This window comes from Capra hircus, chromosome 11 (genome assembly GCF_001704415.2).
Source record: "Capra hircus breed San Clemente chromosome 11, ASM170441v1, whole genome shotgun sequence".
In the NCBI taxonomy this organism is placed as follows: Eukaryota; Metazoa; Chordata; class Mammalia; order Artiodactyla; family Bovidae; genus Capra; species Capra hircus.
This window is the reverse complement of record NC_030818.1, coordinates 23,408-49,172: the sequence shown is the minus strand read 5'-3', so window position 1 is coordinate 49,172 and position 25,765 is coordinate 23,408. Positions and strand designations below refer to the sequence as shown.

General features: G+C 37.5%; 1 protein-coding gene across 1 annotated transcript in view; it reads left to right on the top strand.

Annotated features, from left to right (window-relative positions):
* ZC3H6 (zinc finger CCCH-type containing 6) overlaps positions 1–25,765 on the top strand; it is a 63,425-nt gene that overhangs the window by 17,588 nt on the left and 20,072 nt on the right. The window contains 2 exon segments of the mRNA XM_018054798.1: positions 11,670–11,850; positions 18,144–18,266. Of these exon segments, the coding sequence (XP_017910287.1) occupies positions 11,670–11,850; positions 18,144–18,266 (304 nt within the window).

Sequence of the window (25,765 nt, the reverse complement as noted above, 5' to 3'; positions counted from 1 at the left end):
ATCCACCGCACAAATCTTTTTTTGTGTGTTTCACTTGCATTTTTACTTTTCTTAAAATAATAAAGCATGGTATGCCAAAAATGCTGCTTTTTTCCTTCCATATTAAAATGGCTACACAAAAATTCACCGGTGTTGATATTTTTTTTTTATGCCTGCTGAAATGTCATCTGTCACAATGCAGTCTAAGGGAATTGTTTCTAATGAAGTTAATGACAACTCAGCATTACTAGAGCCATCATACCAAAAAAACCAAGCAAAACTTTTGGCCAACTTAATACTAACAGAGTTAGTTAAGTTCTTTGTCTCCCTTCTTCACCAGTTATATGGGGATAATAATAGTTATATTTGAACCTTGGACAAACCTGATTTGAACTGTGTGGGTACATTTTTACTTTTTTTTTTCAATAATAAAGACTACGTACTATGCAAACCTAGGTTGGTTGAATCTGCAGTTATGAACCTTGAGGTTTCGAGGAACCTCTGATATACAGGGCCAACTCTAAATTATGTGCAGAGGGTCACATCACACATTGTTAAGGGTCAACTTTATTTCATAGTTAACATGAAGGTGAAGTGAACTGATCCAGCATGCCTGGCAGCCTAGTAAATGCTCAATAATTGTTAACTATCATATTATATATGATGATATAAAATTTTTATTTTTTCCTACAAATTTGGATTGAGATGTTACTTTACTTCAGAACTAATACTAGTTTGTTATGAACACAGATGTAACTGAAGATAGGCAAATAGTGAAATAATTAGATGCTAGAAAGTGTAGACTAAAAATTGCTGAGAGATATTTTTATTTGTTAGAGTCATGTATCCATAATACTCTGATAGCCCCAAGCTTTTTAAAGGTTCTGGTTCCAAGCAATATTTTGGCCTTTATGGGGAAACAGAGTTAACTTATTACAGCTAAAATGGAATCATTTACATTTTCTGTTTGTTCATATCTAGATTTGAATGATTGCAGGACTAAGACAAACTGGTACTGTAGTAATGCTTCTTTAAAAGGTAGCCTTTTAAAGAAGGCTTTATTTGTATTTTCTGTTGTTTTTGTTCTCTTTTGATTTCTGTCCTCATATTTATTATTTTCACTCTTCTTATTTTCAGTTTTCCCCTTTTTTAGTTCTTTAGTTGAATGTAGAGTCCATTTGTTTATATATATATATTTAATTTATTATTATTATTTTACTTTACAATATTGTATTGGTTTTGCCACACATCAACATGAATCCGCCATGGGTGTACACGTGTTCCCAATCCCAAACCCCCCTCCCACCTCTGGGTCATCCATCCCTCCGGGTCATCCATTTGTTTTTAATCTTTATTATTTCCCAAAAATGTATTTAAATAAAAGCATAAGTCTCCCTCTGCTCCTGGTATTGCTGCTAAGTCGCTTCAGTCGTGTCCGACTCTGTGCGACTCCATAGACAGCAGCCCACCAGGCTCCGCAGCCCCTGGGATCCTCCAGGCAAGAATGCTGGAGTGGGTTGCCATTGTCTTCTCCGAAGTCTCCCTCTAAGGACTCCTTTTCTTTGTTCAGGTTTTTTAATTTAATGACTTGGTAGTATGCTCTGTAAAATGGCAGTATGCACAGTATAAATTTATACTGGGAAGTTCACTGGTAAGTTACATTGCTTGAATTTAGATGTTTCTTTATTATGTTACTGATATATTAGTTACTGCATTGGATAATTATGTCTTCTTTGAATACTTTAAGGCTTAACTGATTGGGATTATGTACTGCTGTGATAGAGAAGATTAGCATATTATTTATTTATATCCTTTACTATATTTAAGGGAAATCTTGATCCTGTTCAAAGGAATGGGCTCAGCAATAATGAGGTGACATTTTAAAGGTATAATTCATGGGAATGTTTGTAATATTCACAGAGGATTGCCCAAAGGATAATCTGTTCATTTCTCTATATGAGTAGTTTTCAGCAATTTTTTTTTTTTTTGCCTCAAGACTGTTGGAGGAAAAACATTCCCATTAGTAACAGTATACTCGAGTGGAGTGCGTCTAGTGTCAGAATTCTCATATACGTTCCATTCTTCTTTTGGACTCATGCTGGATTGTCACAGTGGCATCCTGCTTTTCCTGCCCCTGTTTTGTCTCTCTTCTAGACCTGTTTTTCACTCTGAAATGTATATTTCAGAATAGAAATCTAGTTGTGAAGTTGCTCAGTAGTGTCCGACTCTGCGACCCCATGGGCTGTAGGCTTCTCTGTCCATGGGATTTTTCCCGGCAAGTGTACTGGAGTGGGTTGCCATTTCCTTCTCCAGAAATCTAGTTACATCACCTCCTTTCCTAGAAATACTTGCGAGTGAGTTTTCATTTCTCTAGGATAAACTCCAAACGTGGTCGCAGCGCTGCATGACCTCGTGCTACCCCATCGCTCCAGTGTGATGAGCCAGCTTCTGCCCTTCCTCTGACCCAGGGACACTGGCCTTGTCTCCTTTCCTATCTCAGTTCTACGGGGAAATGTTGTTTATCCTGTTTTCTTTGTCTGCCAGAGACCCTTCCTTACCCCTTACCTCCTAGGCTGACTATTCCTCTCAATTCATTCATGGCTCCCTCAGGGAAAGCCTTCCAGACTTCCCTGAGAGATGATTTCCTCCTAGTGTGTCTACTGGTAGCACCTTTATCTCCTTCATGTTAATGTTAATATATGGTTATTATATTTATTTGTATGAGTCTTTGATTGATGTCTGGACTCCTCCATCACTAGATCGAAAACTTCATGAGAGAAGAAAACCGTATCTTTTTTGTTTACCACTGTATCCCCAATTAGCAGTGAATAAATATGTTGAATGAATGAATGGTGCTTTTTTTTTTTTTTGCTAGGAGGACAAAAGATTCTTATATAGTTTTTGAGAATTGTTGCTCTAGATGTTGTGGTTGTCATCCCTGGCTTAAATCAGAACGTCAGATGCTTGTGTGCTTGAACACTTGGACACTATTACTTTATTTCCTCATATAATTGCTTTTCCTCAGTTGAACTTTGGCAGTATGACCTTGGTTCAAATTGGGGTATACTGTAAATGATAAACTGTTGTATTGGTTGTATGGACACTATTGAGGATACTGTTTATTACATCAAGTACTGCCTATTGTATCCAATGATATTGTCTTTATAAGGGCTCAGAGGAGAATTTCTCTTTTTTCCCCAAGTGTTTAAAATTCTTTATTTTTTAAAATTTATGTTTTAATTAGAACTTTATTGAAAAAGAGAAATTAATCTGTTAATCTGCTTGCTGGGTAGGAAACAAGTTCAGTGTGTCTCTCCATGCTGAAAGTGGAAGGGATAAAGAGGGATATAAAATGTTTATTACATGTTGGGAGGAATTCTGGGTATTAAGTTCTAATTGGTTAATTTGGGAAATGGAAGTTCTTTTGATTTTTTTTCTGCTTATGTCACAAAAGCACAGGCATTACTTTATGAAGATGTCTTAGCAGGGTTATGAAAGTGTCTGTTAGGCTCAGGGGCATACAGTTTAGCTCTTCTGTATATACATGCTGGGAGCTTGGCCGAGTTTTTAACAAAAATCTCCCCTTACTCCTACTCAGATAAAGAGCAAGTTACATGTTTACTGCTGTGTAGGTTACGGTCTTTGTGGGAACTCTGCCTTGGTTTAACTGAATTCCTTTGTTTCCTTCTGTTATAAAAATTGATTTTTGTACCATCTGATGAAATAACAGCTGTGCAGTGGCACATCTGTCTCTGGAGACAAGGCGCTGAAGGAAAAGTAAGAGTAGCCATGAGTGCCATAAGGAGAAACTGGAAGGCACTTTAGAATGACAGCCAGAGACGCCTTTCCAGACCAGTGGGTCAGATGATAAAACTCCCCTCTGAGTCCACTTTTGACAGCCAAGTTGTCTTTTAGTTTGGGTATGGATTGATCAACTTTCCCTCTGGAATTATTCCATGAGAAGCAGGAAGTGCTAGCTATATATTATATATTTTTCTTGGCTTGCCAGGAAGAAACCCAGGGCCATGCAGTTATCTACAACCACTTGAATCAGTGACTTTAGTTTGTTGTTCTTTTAGGACTTTACAATATTATCTTCTCAGTCAATGTTAATAACACACTTTTTATTAATTTTTCTAATTATATGACCCCCTTAGTTGAAGACAGAGCCCTAGTGATTCTAAGTTTAAGGGAGTAACTTTTTATTTTTCCTCTAGGGTGGTTAGTACCCCTTCAGATCAATGCCCATTTGTCTCAGAGAAGAATGGTCTCCTGAAGGAGATGGGAAGAAAATATCAAATTATTTCCTTGCTCTCTCTCTCTCTCTCTCTCTCTCTCTCTCTCTCTCTCTCTATATATATATATATATATATATATATATATATATATATATATATATTTACCTATATATGCAAGTTAGGTTATTATTATTATTTTTTTGGCCCCTCTGGCATGCAAGATCTTAGTTCCCCAACCAGGGATCTATCTGGTGCTCCATGCAGGAAGTGCAGTGTAACCACCGGACCACCAGGGAAGTCCTGCAAGTGAGGTTTTGATGAAGTAAATGTGATAAAGTGTGTTGTTGATACAGGAAATAAAGATTAGAAGGACCACATATAGTTTTAAAAACAAAAGAGCGGTTACTTATAACAAAAGTAGGAAAGGAATTCTCAGTTATCTCTGGAGTACAGATAACATATATAGAATTAAAATTTGCAAAGGTTATCATATGACTATGAATGATATTAGGCTAATTAAAATATGTAATTTTGCCCATGTTTGTATGAAGTCCCATTCCTGAAGGAATTTGTATTTTGGTTGAGACTGACTAAGTGCTAAGACTGACTTGGAGAAAAAAACAAACCAAGTGAAAATTGTCATGGCTGTAGATAGTCTTTTAAAGGAATAAGCTAGTTTCTGTAAGCCAAATACATTCTAGAGGTTGTAAGAATGTATTGGGTAAAGGATAAACATAGAAGTGATTTGAAGGCTTGTAGATATCCAGATTTTACCACTGGTAATTTGTAAGGAGAAACCTTTTTCTGGAACACATAAGATAAACCATCTAGTTTTTTTAATGTTTAAAACATTTTTTAAATGTTCAAGGTCCAGCTTGGGACCTTAACCGTTTATAAACAAACAAACAAATCACAAAAACTCAGGTCAGGGAGCTCTTCCATGACACCAGTATAGCCAACCAGTATTTTCTCTAAGGGAAAATACCTAGTTTTGGAGGTTAAGGTAGGGATTTAGGCTAAAGCTTAATCATTAGAGGATCATACGTAAGCTATACAGGTTGAAGGAAACAGAGTAAGCACAGGCAAATCCCAGACTCAAGCAAGCTTTTCGTGACACTTGCTACAGCTTCAGCAAGTAAGATTCAGGCAGCTTATTTATACGCAGACAACACATGCCCGATCAGCACGGCATCAGCTCCTCACCTCCCTTGTCTGACAGGGTAACACTGAGACCAAAGGGGACAGAGACGCGTGGGCACGGTGGGTGACAGCACTGTGTCACTGAGGAGCAGTTTCTGTAGTGCACCTTTGCAATTTCTTAGTCTACAGCTATATGGTAGGAGGTGGGCAAGGTGGAAAGTCTAAGCCCTCACTGAAACCAGGGAAGGTGGGTGAGAAATTGCCTTACAGCAGCCTCCCTCCAAATAAGGAAGCAGGTGAGAAATAGCCTTGCAGCAGCACTTTCCTTTTCATAATTGGGAGGATCACCGGGCGTCTGCTCAGGCTTACATCAGCCTGTGATTAAGCCTTGCCTGTGTGGCCTGTGTGGAGACATGTATGGTGGTCAGGGGGGTGCTGGTGCAGAGCAGTTTCCCAGCATTATCATCCATGCCGAGGGAGGAAGTGACAGAATGAATCAGAACAAAGCAGGAAAAGTGCTACAGGTGATCGTTTTCAAGCATCTAGAATTGTGTTCTCTTGGTTCTAGGATAAGCAGTCTACTTCTGTCAGGTTGTCTACCCTGAAAAATGTCTTTTTTGTTGTGAACAGTTTATCCCAAGAAACTGTGTTCATGAGTAATATCTTTGTAATATCATCCCTCCAGAGTACTTGTATACTCTTTTATTGAGGCTTTTGTGTTTCTTCCAGAAGACTCAGTTTCTAATCTGTAGCTTGTAGCAGGATCCTTTGTGTCTGTCTGCTTAGTCGCAGGAGCCTTTCAGTTCAGTTCAGTTCAGTTCAGTTGCTCAGGCGTGTCTGACTCTTCGTGACCTCGTGGACTGTAGCACACCAGGCCTCCCTGTCCATCACCAGCTCCCGGAGCTTATTCAAACTCATGTCCATTGAGTCAGTGATGCCATCCAGCCATCTCATCCTCTGTCGTCCCCTTCTTCTCCTGCCCCCAATCCCTCCCAGCATCAGGGTCTTTTCCAATGAGTCAACTCTTTGCATGGGTGGCCAAAGTATTGGAGTTTAAGCTTTAGCATCATTCCTTCCAAAGAAACCCCAGGGCTGATCTCCTTCAGAATGGCCTGGCTGGATCTCCTTGCAGTCCAAGGGACTCTCAAGAGTCTTCTCCAACACCACAGTTCAAAAGCATCAATTCTTCGGCGCTCAGCTTTCTTCACAGTCCAACTCTCACATCCATACGTGACCACTGGAAAAACCGTAGCCTTAACTAGACAGACCTTTGTTGGCAAAGTAATGTCTCTGCTTTTGAATATGCTATCTAGGTTGGTCATAACTGTCGTTTCAAGGAGTAAGCGTCTTTTAATTTCATGGCTGCAATCACCATCTACAGTGCTTTTGGAGCCCCAAAAAATAAAGTCTGACACTGTTTCCACTGTTTGCCCATCTATTTCCCATGAAGTGATGGGACCAGATGCCATGATCTTCATTTTCTGAATGTTGAGCTTTAAGCCAACTTTTTCACTCTCCTCTTTCACTTTCATCAAGAGGCTTTTTAGTTCCTCTTCACTTTCTGCCATAAGGGTGGTGTCATCTGCATATCTGAGGTTACTGATATTTCTCCTGGCAATCTTGATTCCAGCTTGTGCTTCATCCAGTCCAGCATTTCTCTTGATGTACTCTGCATATAAGTTAAATATGACAAGGTGACAATATATAACCTTGACATACTCCTTTCCCAATTTGGAACCAGTCTGTTCCATGTCCAGTTTTAACTGTTGCTTCCTGACCTGCCTACAGGTTTCTCAGGAGGCGGGTCAGGTGGTCTGGCATTCCCATCTCTTTAAGAATTTTCCACAGTTTGTTGTGATCCACACAGTCAAAGGCTTTGGCATAGTCAATAAAGCAGAAGTAGATGTTTTTCTGGAACTCTAGCTTTTTCGATGATTCAACGGATGTTGGCAATTTGATCTCTGGTTCCTTTGCCTTTTCTACATCCAGCTTGAACATCTGGAAGTTCATGGTTCATGTACTGTTGAAGCCTGGCTTGGAGAATTTTGAGCATTTCTTTGCTAACGTATAAAATGAGTGTAATTGTGCAGTAGTCTGAACATTTTTGGCATTGCCCTTCTTTGGGATTGGAATGAAAACTGACCTTTCCAGTCCTGTGGCCACTGCTGAGTTTTCCAAATTTGCTGGCATATTGAGTGCAGCACTTCCACAGCAGCATCTTTTAGGATTTGAAATAGCTCCACTGGAATTCCATCACCTCCACTAGCTTTGTTCATAGTGATGCTTCCTAAGGCCCACTTAATTTCGCACTCCAGGATGTCTGGCTCTAGGTGAGTGATCACACCATCATGGTTATCTGGGTCATGAAGATCTTTTTTGTGTAGTTCTTCTGTGTATTCTTGTCACCTCTTCTTAATATCTTATGTTTCTGTTAGGTCCATACCATTTCTCACCTTTATTGTGCTCATCTTTGCATGAAATGTTCCCTTGGTATCTCTAATTTTCTTGAAGAGATCTCTAGTCTTTCCCATTCTATTATTTTCCTCTATTTCTTGGCATTGGTCACTGAGGAAGGCCTCCCTATCTCTCCTTGCTATTCTTTGGAATTCTGCATTCAGATGGGTGTATCTCTCCTTTTCTCCTTTGCCTTTAGCTTCTCTTCTTTTCTCAGGTATTTGTAAGACCTCCTCAGACAGCCATTTTGCTTTTTTGCATTTCTTTTTCTTGGGGATGGTCTTGATCACTGCCTCCTGTACAATGTCACGAATCTCCATCCATAGTTCTTCAGGCACTCTGTCTATCAGATCTAATTCCTTGAAACTATTTTTCACTTCCACTGTATAATCATAAGGGATTTGATTTAGGTCATACCTGAACGGTCTAGTGGTTTCCCCTACTTTCTTCCCTGCTTTCTTCAATATTTTCAGTATCTCTAGTCAGAATTCTTAATATGAATTCTAAATATGAAGATATAAAAGGTTTTACACTAAGGAGCTTAAGCCAGTTGAGACTGCTGGTAAAAGAAAGGATGCACACCTCTAGGTTTTATTATTTGCATTTAGAATTTTACATACAGACAGTAAAACACACAGTTCTTAATTGAATTTTTCAGACTTGATGAATTTTTACACGTGTGTATGAAGTAATCATTGTAACCATCTATAGAGAATATTTTAATGTACTATAGTCTTTTTTTGTTAGTTATAAACCTCCAAGAGGTAATTGCTATTCTAACTTAGGTCACCATCGATTAGTTTTGCCTATTCTTGAAGTGCATATAGATGAAATCACACAATAGTCTCTTATGTCTAGCTTCTTTTGCTTATGTCTGCAGATTCATCATATTGTGTTTAGTGGTACAATATTTAATTTTTTCTTTGCTTTATGGATTCCATTATATAAATAAAGCACTATTTACCCATTCACTTGTTGATGGAGATTTGGGTTTACAATTTTCTACCATTATGACTAAAGCTGTTAAAAACTTTCTTATAGTTGTCCTTTGGTGAATATATGCACTCATTTTTCTTAGGCTGTAAGATATTATAGTATTATAAAAGCTGAAAACTTTTAAAATTAAAATAGCCAGTATCCTGAACCTGTCTCACATGAAATTTTCACATCAACCTAAATTAGACATATACCTCTGATTTTATGATAGAAATTGGGGAAGAATAACACTGACTTCACAATCATCTTAGGGTGATATTGTGTGCCTGTTCTAAAATGGCAAGGGTTATGGATATTTTCCATTCAGTCATTCAGTAAACAGCAAGGCACTGTGGCAGAGCCTAGAGATACAGCTATGAAAGACACAGTCGCATACTCTGCTTTCACCAAACAATAAGCGAGTCATTCATATATAATATCTACAGAGTGCAGCTATAAACAACTGAGAATTGTTAGGGGAGTACTTAAGATGGAGGACTTCCCGGTGTCTCAGCGGTAAAGAATCTGCATGCAAGCAGGAGCCACAGAGAGGTGAATTCGATTCCTAGGTTAGGAAGATCCCCTGGAGAAGGAAATGGCAATCTCCAGGATTCTTGCCTGGAGAATTCCGTGGACAGAGGAGCCTGGCAGGCTACGGTCCCTGGGGTTGCAAAGAGTCAGACATGACTGAGCGAGTTACACACACGCATCTTCCATGTAGATCAGTTGATTAATTTGCATTTTAAAATGTTATTGAACATTTGGGCTTCTATAACTATAAAAATGTCATAATATAAAAATTTGTAGATTTTTGCTTTTGCTGTGAATATTTTTTACAGATTCAAGTTAAGGTATTTATTCTGCTTTTGTGGTTCAGGTTTTATTACTTATCTACTATTAAAATTTATTTTCTTATTAAAGTTTACTCTTACGATGAGAACTAATATACATAGCTGTCTGTGGGCCAAAAAAATTCCTTCCAGTAGTTAGAATGTTTGCTTCCTAAAGTATTTTAATTTCTCCCTTCTGTCCTTCCTTCTTTTCTTTTTTATGGTAGCTTAGTAGATGGTATTTGGTTGGTGCAAATGTAATTGCAGTTTCGGATCGTGAATTTTAAATCATTATAAGTAGACTCAATACATCGTTATTAAAAAGGGAACCATTACAGTCAACACGTTTTTGCCAGTGAGAAATGAGTTTGTTTATTCTTTTAGAAATCCATGCTTTAGCATTTGATGAACTCTGAGAAAGCATTTTCTGCATCCTGCTGTTTGGGGGTGTTTTCCCTACAAAAAGTTGTTTAGGTGCTTCAAGAAGTGGTAGTCAGTTGGTGAGAGGTGAGTTGAATATGGCAGATGAGGCAGAACTTCATAGCCCAGTTCATTTAACTTCAGAAGTGCTGGTTGTGTGACATGAGTCAGGTTGGGCACTGTCACTGAGAAGAACTGGGCCCATTCTGTTGACCAAGGCTGTCTGCAGGTGTGGCAGTTTTCAGTGCATCTCATTGATTTGCTGAGCATACTTCTCAGATATAATGGTTTCGCCCTAATTCTTAGTGGACCACAAAACAGTGACCATCACATTTTTTTGGATGCAAGTTTGGCTTTGGGAAATGCTTTGGAGTTTCTTCTCAATCCAGCCATGAAACTGGTTGCCGATTGTAATATAAAATACACTTAAATGGTTTGTTGTTGCATACAATAAGAGAAGATGATACTTCAAAACGGTAACTTTTTTTTATTTGAGTCACCCACTTATTAAGCTTTTTCACTTTTCCAACTTACTTCAAATGCCAAATGACCATACAATGGTCTATGTTGAGTTCTTCGGCAACTTCTTGATTAGTTGTAAGAGAATCAGTCTCGATGATTGCTCTCAGTTGTTCATTGTCAACTTCCAATGGCCATGCTGTTCATCTTTGAGGGTCTCGTCTTTGCAAAACTTTTTGAACCACCACTTCATGTACGTTCATTAGTAGTTCATGGTCCAAGTGCATTGTTGATGTTGTGAGTTTTCTCTACTGCTTTATGACCCATTTTGAACTAAAATAAGAAAATCACTCACATTTGCTTTTTGTCTAACATCATTTCCATAGTCTGAAATAAATATAAAATAAGCAGCAATAAGTCATTACCAAAGAAACATAAAGTGAGAAATGCACATTAAAATTATGTATAACATAGCCACATTTACTTAAGAATGTATTCCAATATCAAATGGCAAATTTCAACAATGCAAAACCGCAACTGCTTTTGCAGCAACCTAATAATTATTGCAGTGTTACTTTTGGACAGTATTACATTATGCATTCATTCATTTGTTTGGTGAGAGTCAATGCTTTTAATCTAAATCAAAGTTTGGCAAACTATAGCTGCTGAAATTGTTGCTTACATTCTTGAAGGGTGTTTTTAAAAAAGGAGGATTTGCAACGGAAACTATATGTGGCCTGGAAATTTAAAATATTTACTGTCTAACCCTTTATAGCCCACTCCAGTACTCTTGCCAGGAAAATACCATAAACGGAGAAGCCTGGTGGGCTGCAGTCCATGGGGTTGTGAAGAGTTGGACACGACTAAGTGACTTCACTTTCACTTTTCACTTTCATGCATTGGAAAAGGAAATGGCAACCCACTCCAGTGTTGTTGCCTGGAGAATCCCAGGGATGGGGGAGCCTGGTGGGTTGCTGTCTATGGGGTCACACAGAGTCGGACACGACTGAAGTGACTTAGCAGTAGCAACCCTTTATAGAAAATTGGCCAATCCCTAATCTTACTGAGTATAACTTAAAATCTTGACTCATTTTTCTTTTCTTTTGGAAATGTTTCTATAATATTCCCTTTAGAGTTGACATTTGAAAACTGACATTTTCATTGCCTTTTACAGAGAAGATGGTGAATTAGAAGATGGTGAAATAGATGATGCAGGATTTGAAGAAACACAGGAACAGGAAGCAAAAGAGGATGAAAAGCAGAAAAATCAGAAAGCCTACCGAAAATCAAGGAAAAAACACAAGAAAGAAAAAGAGAAGAAAAAGTCCAAAAGGAGAAAACGTGAGAAGCATAAGGTTAGTTAGAATCTATTTTTTGTTTCTTTGGTAAATTTTTATGAAATGTAAACATTACACTGAAAATTAGAGAGTATAAATCATTGCCTATTTTCTTATAAAATATATGGATTAGATCTTTTGATTTATGTGCTTAATAGACTTTAAAGATTATACGAGATATCTTAAAGATTTAAAAATGATCAAGGTAAATTTTAATACAAATTAGAATAAACCTTTTAAATTGATAGAAGATTGTGTGCAAGCATACTGAAAGCTTAAGGAAAGAAAATTTCATTCTCCACAGACGTAGATTGTCAGCACTGGCCTTGTTTGCTCATTTATTTATTTATTCATCCATAAGTATTACTACATGCTTGCTGTGGAAATCTCTGTGCTGTATGCTGGGGGTTACAGTAGTGAATGAAACAGTCTCTGCTCCTACAGAGATTACACTGAAACGAGAAGGAGAGAGGCATGAAACAACTGAAAGCCAAATGCTATCAAGAGAATAGTTGAGTGCTAGATACAGAATGATGTGGATTAGGGTTGAGCAGAGAGAACTTATATTGACAGAGAACTAAAGCTGGCAGTAGTAGTGGGGTAATTTTTTTTAACTCCCCGAATTTCCCCCATAAAAACAGAGCAGTTAGGATGGCAAAACCAAAAATGCATTGGCAACATCTACCGAAAAATGAAGTAACAAGTTACCTCCACAAACCTCAAAAATACAAAAGGATAAGGCTAAACCACAGACTCAGGACTAAAGTAGGATCAGCAGCTGTGTGAAATGAAGCAGAGAAAAGGTAAAGAAATTTCCAGAAAATAGATACCAACAGGTATTCATCTCAAATGAGAGTCCCCAGTGAATGTGGAGAGCCTGTTGGCCAAACTGAGAAACCTCAGTGGAGACCGAGAGGGGACTGTACTAGTTTCCAGTTCCTGTGTGAGTATAAGGTGACCAGCTAAAACTGGATGGTGCTGGAATGGTCTGGGTCTGATGAACTCGTAATGCTGGTCAACTAAATTTCTTCTAGAACAGAGTCCCACCCTGAAGAGACAGCTGCTGGGAGTAGAATCTAGATGGAGAAGACAAGAGTAATAGGGCTAAGGAAAGAAAAATGGGTTAGAGAGCAGGGGTGGCTTATCTCAGAACATATGCAGCCATATTTTTTCATGCTTCGTGTTAACAACATGAGAGTGAAGCTGGGGCAGTTTTCCTGGTCCATTCTTCCTGTGATAATGAGCAACAAGATTAGACCATGATCACATTTCCATATAAGTTACTGTTATTAAAAAAAAAAAGGAAAATGGAGAGAATAACATTCTTCCAGAAAAGAAAGACTGCCCACAAAGCACAAAAAACTTAATATTTCAAAATGATTTTTAAAAATTACGAAAATAATACAAACTATGATCAGACAGCATCAGTAGAATTTGCAGGGGGATCCTTTGATCATTTAGGCAAAAAGACCAAGTCACTTATTAAGAAAGGGAAATCAGATTAAAAAAATTTTTTTTTTGATGTCACTATTTTGTTCCAGAAGATCATGGAGTAACATATTTGAATAAAATGTGAGCCAAGCGTTTTATATCTAGGTACATACCAAATTTCAAATATAATGTCCTCAGAAAAACTGTTTAGGAAACAGTGTCATAAGCCTTCTCATAAAATCTGCTAGAGAACAAGTTCAGATATCCAAAATGACTGAGTGATAAAGCAAGAGTGATCTATATACACTGCATATTTGTCTATAAAACTGAAAATAAACAATGAACATAAGCAGGGCAGAATATTATGTATTGAAACATTATGGCTATAGAGGTATCAGGAAAAGCAGAAGAATATATGGTAAGCAAGATAACTTTATTGGTAGCTTTATAGTTATTAACTGAGAATTTTAAAATATACCTCAAATTATTATCCTGAGAATGAAAGAGAGAAAAGAAAAGAAGAGGTTACTACCTAATTTCAACATTAGTTCTTCTAGGAAACAAATAATATGCAAAGAAGGGGCAGGGATTCAGGTTATTGGAAAAAGGCAGTCTGAAAGAAGTAATTGAAACAAAAATACCAATACCTAATACCAAATACCTTCCTAATACCAAAAGATACATTCCCCAGCAATGCAAAATCTAATTCTAAGCTATGTAAAAGAGAAAGATTTTTAAAAATGGATAAAGAAATACCAGGCAAATGCAAAGAAAGAGAAGGCAGAAGTCATAGTGTTGATATATGAAAAAGTCAAGGACCTTCCCTGGCAGTCCAGTGGTTAAGACTCCATGCTTCCAATACAGGGAGCATGGGTTCCATCCCTGGTCTGAAAACTAAGATCCTGCCTGCCGTAGGGGTATGGCAGAAGAGTCAAATTTAGGTCAAAAAGGTATTGAACAAAGTGCCATGTCGAGGTGGGTAGGGGAGAGGATTCAAGAGGGAGGAGACATATGTATACTTACGGTTGATTCACATTGTATGGCAGAAGAGAACACAATGTTGTAAAGCAGTTATTCTCCAACTAAAAACAAATTTTTTTGAAAAGGCATTGAAAGAAGCAAAGAAGGGCATTTTATAATGTTAAGGATTATAATTCACAATGAAGCTATGTTGTTAATATTTTATATTCCCTTAAATATCAATTTTAATAAAGTAGGAACTATAGGAACTATGAGAAGAAATAGGAATAGTAATAAAAGGAGATACGCTGGCAACCTCTTTTATCCCAAAGACCTCAATCAAATGGATAAAGAGTTGATAAGGATATTAAAGAAATATTATAAATATATAGTAAGCTCTGAATCCTGAGAATATATCTTCCTCTCAAGTATACTTGGAATACTCACAAAAACAGACCATGTCATAGGCAACAAACTCCAGTTAATTCAGTAGAGTAGAAATAATATAAAGAGCAATCTCAAACCACAATGCAATAAAATAAGACATTAATAACAAAGTCAGAAACCAGAAATGTCTTTGAACACAGATTAAAACTGCAGAATTTCAGGAATACAATGATAAAACTTTGACATATGGAGGATAACTAAAAAATTATCAGAAGAAAAAGTATTATGGTATTAAAATCTAGAAAACAGAAAAGAGAAACAAAAAGGAAGAACTTAAAGTTACAAGCATAATTTAACAAATTAAAATATAAAGTCAGTTTTATAAAAAATCAGCAAGATATATAAGTTATTGGCCAAACTAGTCAAGAAAAAGGAGATGCAAAAACAAAGTTAGACATTTTAGAACTTTTAAAACCATCATGCCCTGGTTCCTTTTTAACAGTTCTTCCTTTAAGTTATCTATCTTCCCTCATAGAGAGGTACTTTCAACATTTTGCTTGAAAATCTTAACTAGTTCATTAGGCTTATTTCCTACTTTCCGTTTTACTGAATGTAACAGTGTTGCCAGGTTTCTGCACTATAGAACGGAGATCTCCCTGTTGCCACTCCTTTATTTACTTTTGACTGTGCTGGGTTTGTGGCTGCATGGGCTCTCTGTAGTTCCCGCAAGTGGCGGCTGGGGCTGCAGTGCACGGGCTTCTCATTGCAGTGCCTTCTCTTGCAGAGCACAGACTCCAGAGTGCATGGTCTCAATAGGCATGGCCCCCGGGCTCTAGAACACAGGCTTAGTACTTGTAGCACTCCGGTTTCATTGCCCTATAGCATACGGAATCTTCCCAGACCAGGGATCAAACCACTGTGCCACCAGGGAAACCCCTTCACTTTTAATAAGATCTCTCTCTCTCTTTCCTTTAAGTTACCCCAAAGTTCAAAATTTTACTAATGATTTTCATTAAGGATGATCTAGGCTTTCACTATGCTCCTTTAAGGTCATTCCAGTATCTATTCCCTCCCTGATTCCAAAACCAGTCCTGCCTTTTAGTGTTTGTACTGGCAGCACCGCATTTCCAGAATCTGTATTAGCTAACTATTGCTGCACAGACTGCTACTCCAAACTTAGAAGCTTAAAACAAAGAAAGTTTGCCTCTCTGTTTCTGTGGGTCAGAAATGTGGGTATGGCTTAACTGTGATTCTGGCTCAGCACTTCTTGTGAGGTTGCAGTCATTTCCTCTTCCAAGTTCAGTCATGAGGCTCTTGGCAGCCTCAGCTCCTCACCATGTGAGCCTCTTTACATGTCACAGCAGCGTCCTCATGGTTTGGCTCACTTCCTCCGAAGCAAGCGAGCCAACAGTGAGAGAGCAAGCGAGAGCACCCACGATGACAGCTACAGTCTTCTTAACCTAAGCACTTTGGACAAGATGTATTTACTAGAAACAAGCTTCTAAGTTTAGGCCTCACTCAGGGGAGAAGAATTAATCTTTACCTCTTGAGGACAGGAGTAATAATTTGTGGACTTTACCTTTAAAACTACCATCCAAGAATAGATAGGAAAACCCCCAAAGGAGGTGACCCTAACATATTAAAGCACATTAATGCTTCTGTCATTAAAGCAGTGTGATACTGGTACATGGAAAAATAGACAGTGGAACAGAAAACTATTTTCTTTATTTGTGGTAGATTTTTGAAGGACAGGTAGGAATTAGTCGGTTGACCAAAGAGACACAAAGAATACAGAAGCAAAAAGGCATGAAAAGGCTGCCATGTTCACGGAAGTCACTGAAGTCTCTAATTTCTTTCTGGCACTGAATATTTGAAGGGTGCACTAAGTGGCCATCCTGTTAATTAGCTCTTGACTATCCGTCTTTTGCCCTCTTTACTCACCACGATGTGGTGTCATGCTGTTAAAGAGTCCCACAGAAAACAATCATTTAGACTTGAACTTTAGTACTTAGCAACCAAGTGGATTGAAAGAAATAATCTACCAGTGTATTATAAGTAAAATAACAAAATTAAAGGAACACTTTCAAATGCTAAACAGATACTAAACAATACCCCAAAAAAGAAACACAAAAATTCTGAAATAAAAAGTGTACTATCCTTTTCACTTAAAAATGTAATAATTTTAATTACTCTCTTCTATTTCTAGCTATTTTTAATGTAGTCCAGTTGTTAATTTCAGGTTAATAATTACTCTTAGTTATTACTATATATGAACCACATAGTATATTTTTTAAATAATAGCCTACCTAATGGCTTCTTAAATCTGTATTCTAGACTCATTTTGGGGGGATAGCCTGAAGACTCTTCTTCTTTCAGCAGAATCTTCTCTTCTCTGATGGCTCTTCCTGAAGCAAGGCCCTTGTTTGAACTTCTTCTTAGGCAAGTCTTCTTAGTGTTCTTCAAATGAGAAGTGTTCTCTCAGAACCAGAGCTGGCTTCTGCTAATAACACAGCAAATTTGGCTTTTAAATTGATAATATTTATTTCAAATCCTAACCAAAAAGATTAGATACTTAAGCTTGAAGTGTTTCATAGCGGAATTATAAAAAGATCTTCATATCACCTATCAAATCAACAGAAACAGAGCAGCACCACAAAACTAAACCCATAACATTTAAGAACAATGTAGAGGAAAACAGTCATCTTAAGTGAGCATGTAAGAATGGAATAGAGGAAAACAGATCCTTCTGTCAAAGTATCAAGAGCTCAGTTTAGTTTGGCACATTTTTACTGAGTTTGTTCTAGACCTTCATGCTGGAAATGTAAGGACGATAAAATACAGAGCCAGTGTCTTTGTTGATAAGAACTTTAAAAAATATTTTTAAAGAGGATGCTCAAACTGGGAAGGTAATTATTTTGACCAGATGGAGGAGATTTGGTGATCTGAATGAGTGAAATTGCATTCATACTTGAAAAAACTTATTCATGATATTTGTCAATCAGTATCAATTACTTATGGTTTGCATTTCATCTTTGTTCAATTTTGTGGATTGTATTTGTTTTATATTTATAATTTGGAATGTTTTGGTATCTTTTAGATTTAGGGTACTTATACAGTAGATCAAGAACTCTAAAGCCGTTTTAGGTAAAAACAAATAATAATTCATACTCAATTCATGTTCTAGGACCTTTTTGGTGATGAGGAACCAATTTTATTTTCTTTAAGATTAACTTAAATTTAAATACCTTGAGAGCATATTTTCTGTTTGAAGTCCTTGGGCCAAAGGGATGATGGAGAAAATGCTGCCATAAAATCTCTGAGAAAAGAGGAATATGTACTTTCCTTCAGAAAATTTTAGAGGAGCTGGGGTGGAGGTGACCTTTGGAGCAAGAATTTTTCAGTTAATACTTCAGAACCTACTAGGATGATATAATCTATTGGTTGGCCCCTCTGGTTGAAACAAGCTTATTCAGTTACTAGTTAAATTTTCTTCCTTTTGTAAACGTAACAGTTTTGGTTTTTCCTTCTTTTAGCATAATTCTCCATCCAGTGATGATAGCTCAGACTATAGCCTTGATTCAGAGGTCGAACATACAGAAACTTCCCACAGAAAAAGATCTGGTTTCTACAGAGATTATGACATTCCATTTTCTCAGGTATTTCTTTATTTTTATTGTCATAAAATATACATAGCAAAAATTTACAGTTTTAACTATTTTTCTTTCTCTAAAAATTGAAGTGGAATTGACCTACAACACTATGTTAGTTCCAGGTACACAATGTATTATAATAATAGCATTCATTATTTCTGTACATTACAAAATGATACCATCACAAGTCTAGTTACCAGACTTTCACTTATTTCACTTAAAACATGGTGCCCTCTAGGTCCATTCATGTTGTTGCACATGGCAAGGTTTCATTCTTTTTTATGGCCAAGTGATATTCCGTTGTATATGTGCTACATATCTTTATCCATTCATCTCTGCTGTCACCTGCAGAGACACTACATCACTGTGTTTTCCCTATGCTGTACGTTTCATCCCTGTGATTCACTTATTTTACAGCTGGAAGGCTCTACCTCTTAATCTCCCTGACCTATTTCTTTTACCCACATTCCCCTCTGGCAACCACCTGTTCATTCTCTGTGAATCTGTTTCTCTTCTGCTGTTGGCTCATTTGTTTGGTTTTTATATTCCACATATAAGAGAAATAACATGGCATTTATCTTTCTTTGTCTGAGTCATTTCACCTAGCATGATGCCCTGTAGGTCCATCCATGTTGTTGCACATGGCAAGGTTTCATTCTTTTTTATGGTCGAGTAATATTCCATTGTATATGTGCTACATGTCTTTATCCAGTCATCCATTAATGAACACTTAGGTCGTTTTCATATCTTGGCCACTGTAAATAATGCAGCAGGGAACATAGGGGTGCATATATCTTTTCAAATTAATGTTTTTATTTTCCCTGGGAAAATATCCAGAAGTGGAATGCTGGATCATATGATAGTTCTATTTTTTAATATTTTGAGAAACCTTCGTACTGTTTTCTGTAGTGGCTGCACCAATTTACATTCGCACCAACAGTGTACAAGTGTTCCCTTTCCTCCACATTTTCACCAATACGTGTTATTTCTTATCTTTTTGATGATGGCCATTCTGCCAGGTGTGAGGTAATACATCCTTGTGGTTTTGATTTTCACTTCCCTGATGATTAGTGATAGTGATATTGAGCATCTTTTCATGTGCCTATTGACCACTCATATATCTTCTTTGGAAAAACTCACTATTTTCACCATTTTAAAGTAACAATTTCTCAGTGACATTAAGTGTATTTACCGTGTTTTGCAACGATCACTTCTATCCATTTCCAGAACGTTTTCATCATCCTAAAGAGAAGCAGTATCTGCCAAACAGTAATACCTCATTTCTCCCTTCCCCACTCCTGGTAACCACTATTCTTTCCATCTCTGTGAATTTGTCTGCTCTGGGCACTTCACACACTGTCCTTTTGTGTCTGACTTTTTTTACTTAGCATAATTTTTTCATCTTTGTTGAAAAAATTTTTTCCATCTATGTTATATAGTATGTATCAGAATTTCCTTCCGTTTTAAAGCTGGATAATATTCTATTGTAGGTATATACTAGATTTTGTTTATTTATTCCTTTATTAATAGTTATTTGGATTGCTTCCACCTTTTGCCTATTGTTAATGCTTCTATGAATGTGAGTGTATAGACATCTCTTCAAGACTTTGCTGTCATTTCTTTGGGGGTGTAGACCTAGGGGTGAAATTGCTTGATTATATGTTATTTCTGCATTTAACTTTCTGAGGAATTACCAACTGTTGCCCACAAAGGCTGCACCGGTTTACATTTCTGCCAACAATGCTTGCGACTTTTCTAATTGCTCCACATCCTTGTCAAACTTGCTATTTTCTGTTTTTTGTTTGTTTTGTTTTGGATAAGAGCCTTCTTATGCGTATGTGTGCAGTTGCTAAGTTGTGTCTGACTCTTTACAACCCCATGAACTATAGTCCACCAGGCTCCTCTGTCTGTGGGATTTTTCTGGCTGGAATACTGGAGCAGGTTGCCATTTCCTCCTCCAGGGGACCTTCTCGACCCAGAGACTGAATCCACATCTCCTTCATTGCAGGTGGATTCTTTACCACCGAGCTGCCTGGAAAGCCCAAGAGCCTTCCTAATGGGTGTGAAATGATATCTTTTGAATTACTGCCTTTTAAAAAGAAGAATTAAGCTTTCAATTTCATTCTTTGCTTTCTGATATTTAAAAAAATATTCTATAAAACATGCTACAAATTTCAAATCTTTGAACATAAAGAATACATCATGTATTTGTTTGCTAGGGCTGCCATAACAACATACCACAGACTGGTGGCTTAAACAGCAGAAATTTACTTTTCTCACAGTCCAGAGGCTAGATCTGAGTCCAAGATTGAGGTGCTGGCAGGATTGGTTTTCTCTGAGGGCAGCAAAGGAAGGATCTGTTTGGCTTTTCTCCTTGGCTTGTAGACTTGTAGGCTTGTAGACCTACTTGCTGCTTTGTCCTTGTACGATCATCCCTCTGTGCATGTGAACCCTTGGTTCCTCTGTGTGTTCAAATTTCCTCTTAGACAGAGAGCAGTCAAATTGGATCAGGACTCACCCTAACATCTTCATTGTGGCTTAATCACCACTTTAAAGTCCCTTTCTCCAAACATTCTCACATGTTGAGGTATTGAGGGTTAGGGCTTCAATATATGACTTTTGTGCCATCTACCTTTTCAAGTGCAAACGTTATTTGCTGTATTTTAAACAGAAAAAGAAAGTAAAACATGATATACTTTACATCTTCCTTAAGTATATTGGATTGTATGAGCAGGCTTCAATATAAATAATTACTTTGTGCTGGAAAAATCCTGGTGCTCTCAGGAGTACTGAGGAGTATTCAGGTCAGTGTGTGTATACCTTAAAAACCCCAGACTTTCTGAGTTTTTGCAGCTGGGGATTACTAAGGTTTCCACTCTTTCCAGACTCTGGACTTCTCCTTTTGTTCCCAAAGGTTAGAAGGATAGTCAAAAGTATTGTTGAACCTGTCAGATGTTTTTTCATGATGGGCTAATGCTTTCAGAGCAAAAACAGCTCCAAGTACTGCTCATTACTGGGGATTTTCAGCTACTCCATGAATAATGGTCCAGAAATCCTTCACTAATTTATTACCTCTCTGATGTCTACAGTAGTTTGAAAAAAAAAATTTTGTCTACCTTTTCTGCATTTTTTTTAGGAGAACGGCTGATCTGAATTAAATTACCTAATCTGGCATTAGAAAAGAAAGTTCAGGGTCATTTCCTTCACATAAGCTTTAGGGTTGACTCACTGAGATTAGAAAGTATATCCTAAAAAGCTCATTTAATGAGATTATAAGTAGGTACTATATGAAACTTTTACTCTAAAAGGCAATAATAGAATATAGTATTAGCATCTAACTATGAAATTGAAGTACTTAATATGTTTTCCTTTTTCCTCATCCTTGTTCAGGGTCTCCTGTACTATTATTTCATGTTCATAATGATAGACTGTATTACGGAAACCAAATCTGCCCCCACAGACATTCTAGCAGGTATATAGCCTAATAATCAATAAGCAAAGTGATTGGAGAAAATCTTTTGGTAGAATTTATCGTCTTTTTTGTTTCTTTTATCTTTAGGAGGGCTTTTAAAAATACTTGGTAGATCCTTGCTGGTGAGTACATTTTGGTCATTCCAGATGATGAGCTTGTGAAGCATGAGGAGCTCTTCTTCTAGAGAACTGGGGCTGCTCTGTACCCCCTCAGTCCATTTAGCACTTCCAGGAGAGCTTGGGTGGTGCCCTGATGTAAACACTAAGCACTGCAGCAGGCGCATTAGAGTCTGTCACTGCAGAAGGAGCCCTGAGATGGGAGATTTGCATCATTAGAGGGATAGGATTATTTGCAGTTGGGAAATCAAGGGAGGGATGAATTGAAAGTTTAGAGGTAATTCTGCTTGAAAAAGTAGGAGTTATGAACATTATTTTTGTAAAGGCTGTGAAAAATCAAGAGAACTGGATTAATATTAATGCTTAAAAGTTTTTGTGGAAAGCATCTAATTTCTAGAGGAAAATTCATAGTTGCCCATTAACAGTAATCTTTAGTAATTAAGCATTGAAATATATCATTGAAAAATTAATACAGTCACATTTTTAATAAAAGGAAATGTAAGTACCATTCAGTGAATGAATCTTCAGCTTAATCAAAACAATTATTTTTTGTTTTAATAGTGGCTTTTAAAAAATGTAAGAAACTGCCTTTTGGCTATAATCCTAAATCCACTTCTGAATTTCTGAAGTGCTAGACTGAGAACAGTTGATAAACTTTAAAAACGTTGCTTTAAGAATGTTGGAAGTCATGGGAGGCCGGGAAGCCAGCCCCTGGCACCACGTGTACTAGGGGCCTGCCGGAAGGTGAAGGCCCTTTCAGCGCTGACTTGGTGGGAGTGTGCGGTGCGGGGCCAGCTGGGGCTTCATTGCCATGGAGTGGGAGGGGGATCAGCTGTCTGCGCGGCGCACCCTTGAGACCGAGGGGCTGCGTTTCCTTCACGTCAGAGAAATTAAGGAAACAATTCCGTTCACCATTGCAATGAAAAGAATAAAATACTTAGGAATATATCTACCTAAAGAAACAAAAGCCCTATATATACAAAAGTATAAAACACTGGTGAAAGAAATCAAAGAGGATGCTAATAGATGGAGAAATATATTGTGTTCATGGATCGGAAGAATCAATATAGTGAAAATGAGTTCTACTACCTAAAGCAATCTATAGATTCAATGCAATCCCTATCAAGCTACCAACTGTATTTTTTCACAGAGCTAGAACAAATAATTTCACAATTTGTATGTATGGAGATACAAAAAACCTCGAATAGCCAAAGCAATCTTGAGAAAGAAGAATGGAACTGGAGGAATCAACCTGCCTGACCTCAGGCTCTACTACAAGGCCACAGTAAAGACAGTATGGTACTGGCACAAAGACAGAAATATAGATCAATGGAACAAAATAGAAAGCCCAGAGATAAATCCACGCACCTATGGACACCTTATCGTTGACAAAGGAGGCAAGAGTATACAATGGAGAAAGTGAAGTGAAGTCGCTCAGTCGTGTCTGACTCTTTGTGACCCCATGGACTCCATGGAAGCCCTATCAGGCTTCTCTGTCCATGGGATTTTCCAGGCAAGAGTACCGGAGTGGGTTGCCATTTCCTTATCCAAAGGATCTTCCCGACCCAGGGATCGAACCCAGGTCTCCCGCACTGCAGGCAGCTGCTTTACCCTTTGAGCCACCAGGGAAGCCCAATGGAGAAAGGACAATCTCTTTAACAAGTGGTGCTGGGAAAACTGGTCAACCACTTGTAAAAGAATGAAACTAGAACACTTTCTAACACCATACACAAAAATAAACACAAAATGGATTAAAGATCTAAACGTAAGACAGAAACTATAAAACTCCTAGAGGAGAACATAGGCAAAACACTCTCTGACATAAATCACAGCAGGATCCTCTATGACCCACCTCCCAGAATATTGGAAATAAAAGCAAAAATAAACAAATGGGACCTAATTAAAATTAAAAGCTTCTGCACAACAAAGGAAACTATAAGCAAGGTGAAAAGACAGCCTTCTGAATGGGAGAAAATTATGGCAAATGAAGCAACTGACAATCTCAAAAATATACAAGCAACTCCTGCAGCTCAATTCCAGAAAAATAAATGACCCAGTCAAAAAATGGGCCAAAGAACTAAACAGACATTTCTCCAAAGAAGACATACAGATGGCTAACAAACACATGAAAAGATGCTCAACATCACTCATTATCAGAGAAATGCAAATCAAAACCACAATGAGGTACCATTTCACGCCACTCAGAATGGCTGAGATCCAAAAGTCTACAAGCAGTAAATGCTGGAGAGGGTGTGGAGAAAAGGGAACCCTCTTACACTGTTGGTGGGAATGCAAACTAGTACAGCCACTATGGAGAACAGTGTGGAGATTCCTTAAAAAATTGCAAATAGAACTGCCTTATGACCCAGCAATCCCACTGCTGAGCATACACACCGAGGAAACCAGAACTGAAAGAGACACGCATACCCCAATGTTCATTGCAGCACTGTTTATAATAGCCAAGGACATGGAAGCAACCTAGATGTCCATCAACAGAGCAATGGATAAAAAAGCTGTGGTACATATGCACAATGGAGTATTACTCAGCCATTAAAAAGAATACATTTGAATCCATTCTAATGAGGTGGATGAAACTGGAGCCAATTATACAGAGTGAAGTAAGCCGGAAAGAAAAACACCAATACAGTATACTAAGGCATATATATGGAATTTAGAAAGATGGTAACGATAACCCTGTATGCAAGACAGCAAAAGAGACACAGATATATAGAACAGTCTTATGGACTCTGTGGGAGAGGGTGAGGGTGGGATGATTTGGGAGAATGGCATTGAAACATGTATGATATCACATATGAAATGAATCGCCAGTCCAGGTTCGATGCATGATACAGGATGCTCGGGGCTGGTGCACTGGGATGACCCAGAGGGATGGGATGGAGAGGGAGGTGGGAGGGGGGTTCAGGATGGGGAACATGTGTACACCTGTGGCAGATTCATGTTGATGTATGGCAAAACCAATACAGTATTGTAAAGTAATTAGCCTCCAATTAAAATAAATAAATAAAAAATAAATTTATATTAAAAAAAGAAGAGTGCTGGAAGTCTAATATAGTGTCTTCAAAATTCAAAATCGATGTTAATTGATTTTCTTGATTGCTTCAGTTATATAATTTTTCTCTATTTTATAATTGCTGCTGCTGCTGCTAAGTTGCTTCAGTCATGTCTGACTCTGTGCGACCCCATAGACGGCAGCCCACTAGGCTCCCCCATCCCTGGGATTCTCCAGGCAAGAATACTGGAGTGGGTTGCCATTTCCTTCTCCAGTGCATGAAAGTGAAAAGTGAAAGTGAAGTCGCTCAGTCGTGCCCGACTCTTATAGAAAGGACTTAATATTTCTCTGTATTTTATAAAAAACAGTCTCATGTTGGTATTCTGCCAGGGTAGTATTTTATATCACATTTAAAATGTACTAAACTGAAAATGAGTCATCGTCTTACTTTTTGTAGATCCTCAAGTTGTAATTATGTGCAATTCTTTTTCTTGCTTTCTAATAAAAAATTGACAAGATATGATAGAAGTAATGAAAATATTTCAGTGAATAGAGAAGTACTTGAATACTATCACTAAATAAACTTCTAGGACTACAATGTATTTTTTATTTTTACATGCTTTAGTAAAAAGCAATAAAATTCATAATGGATAAATGCAATAAATAGTTTCAATGAGCAATTTATTCATTAGATGTTTTTCATTATTAGGGGCATCTCTATTTTTTCCTATTAAATCTCATATGCAACATTTTCTTTTTACAAATTTGACCTTACATATTTTTTATTAAATATAATATGCTTAAACATATCATTTGGGAATTTTTCAATCTTAAGGAGACTGTATATTTTCTACCCTTTCTCCAAGCTATTTTACTATTTTTTTTTTCTATTTTCACAAAGACCTCT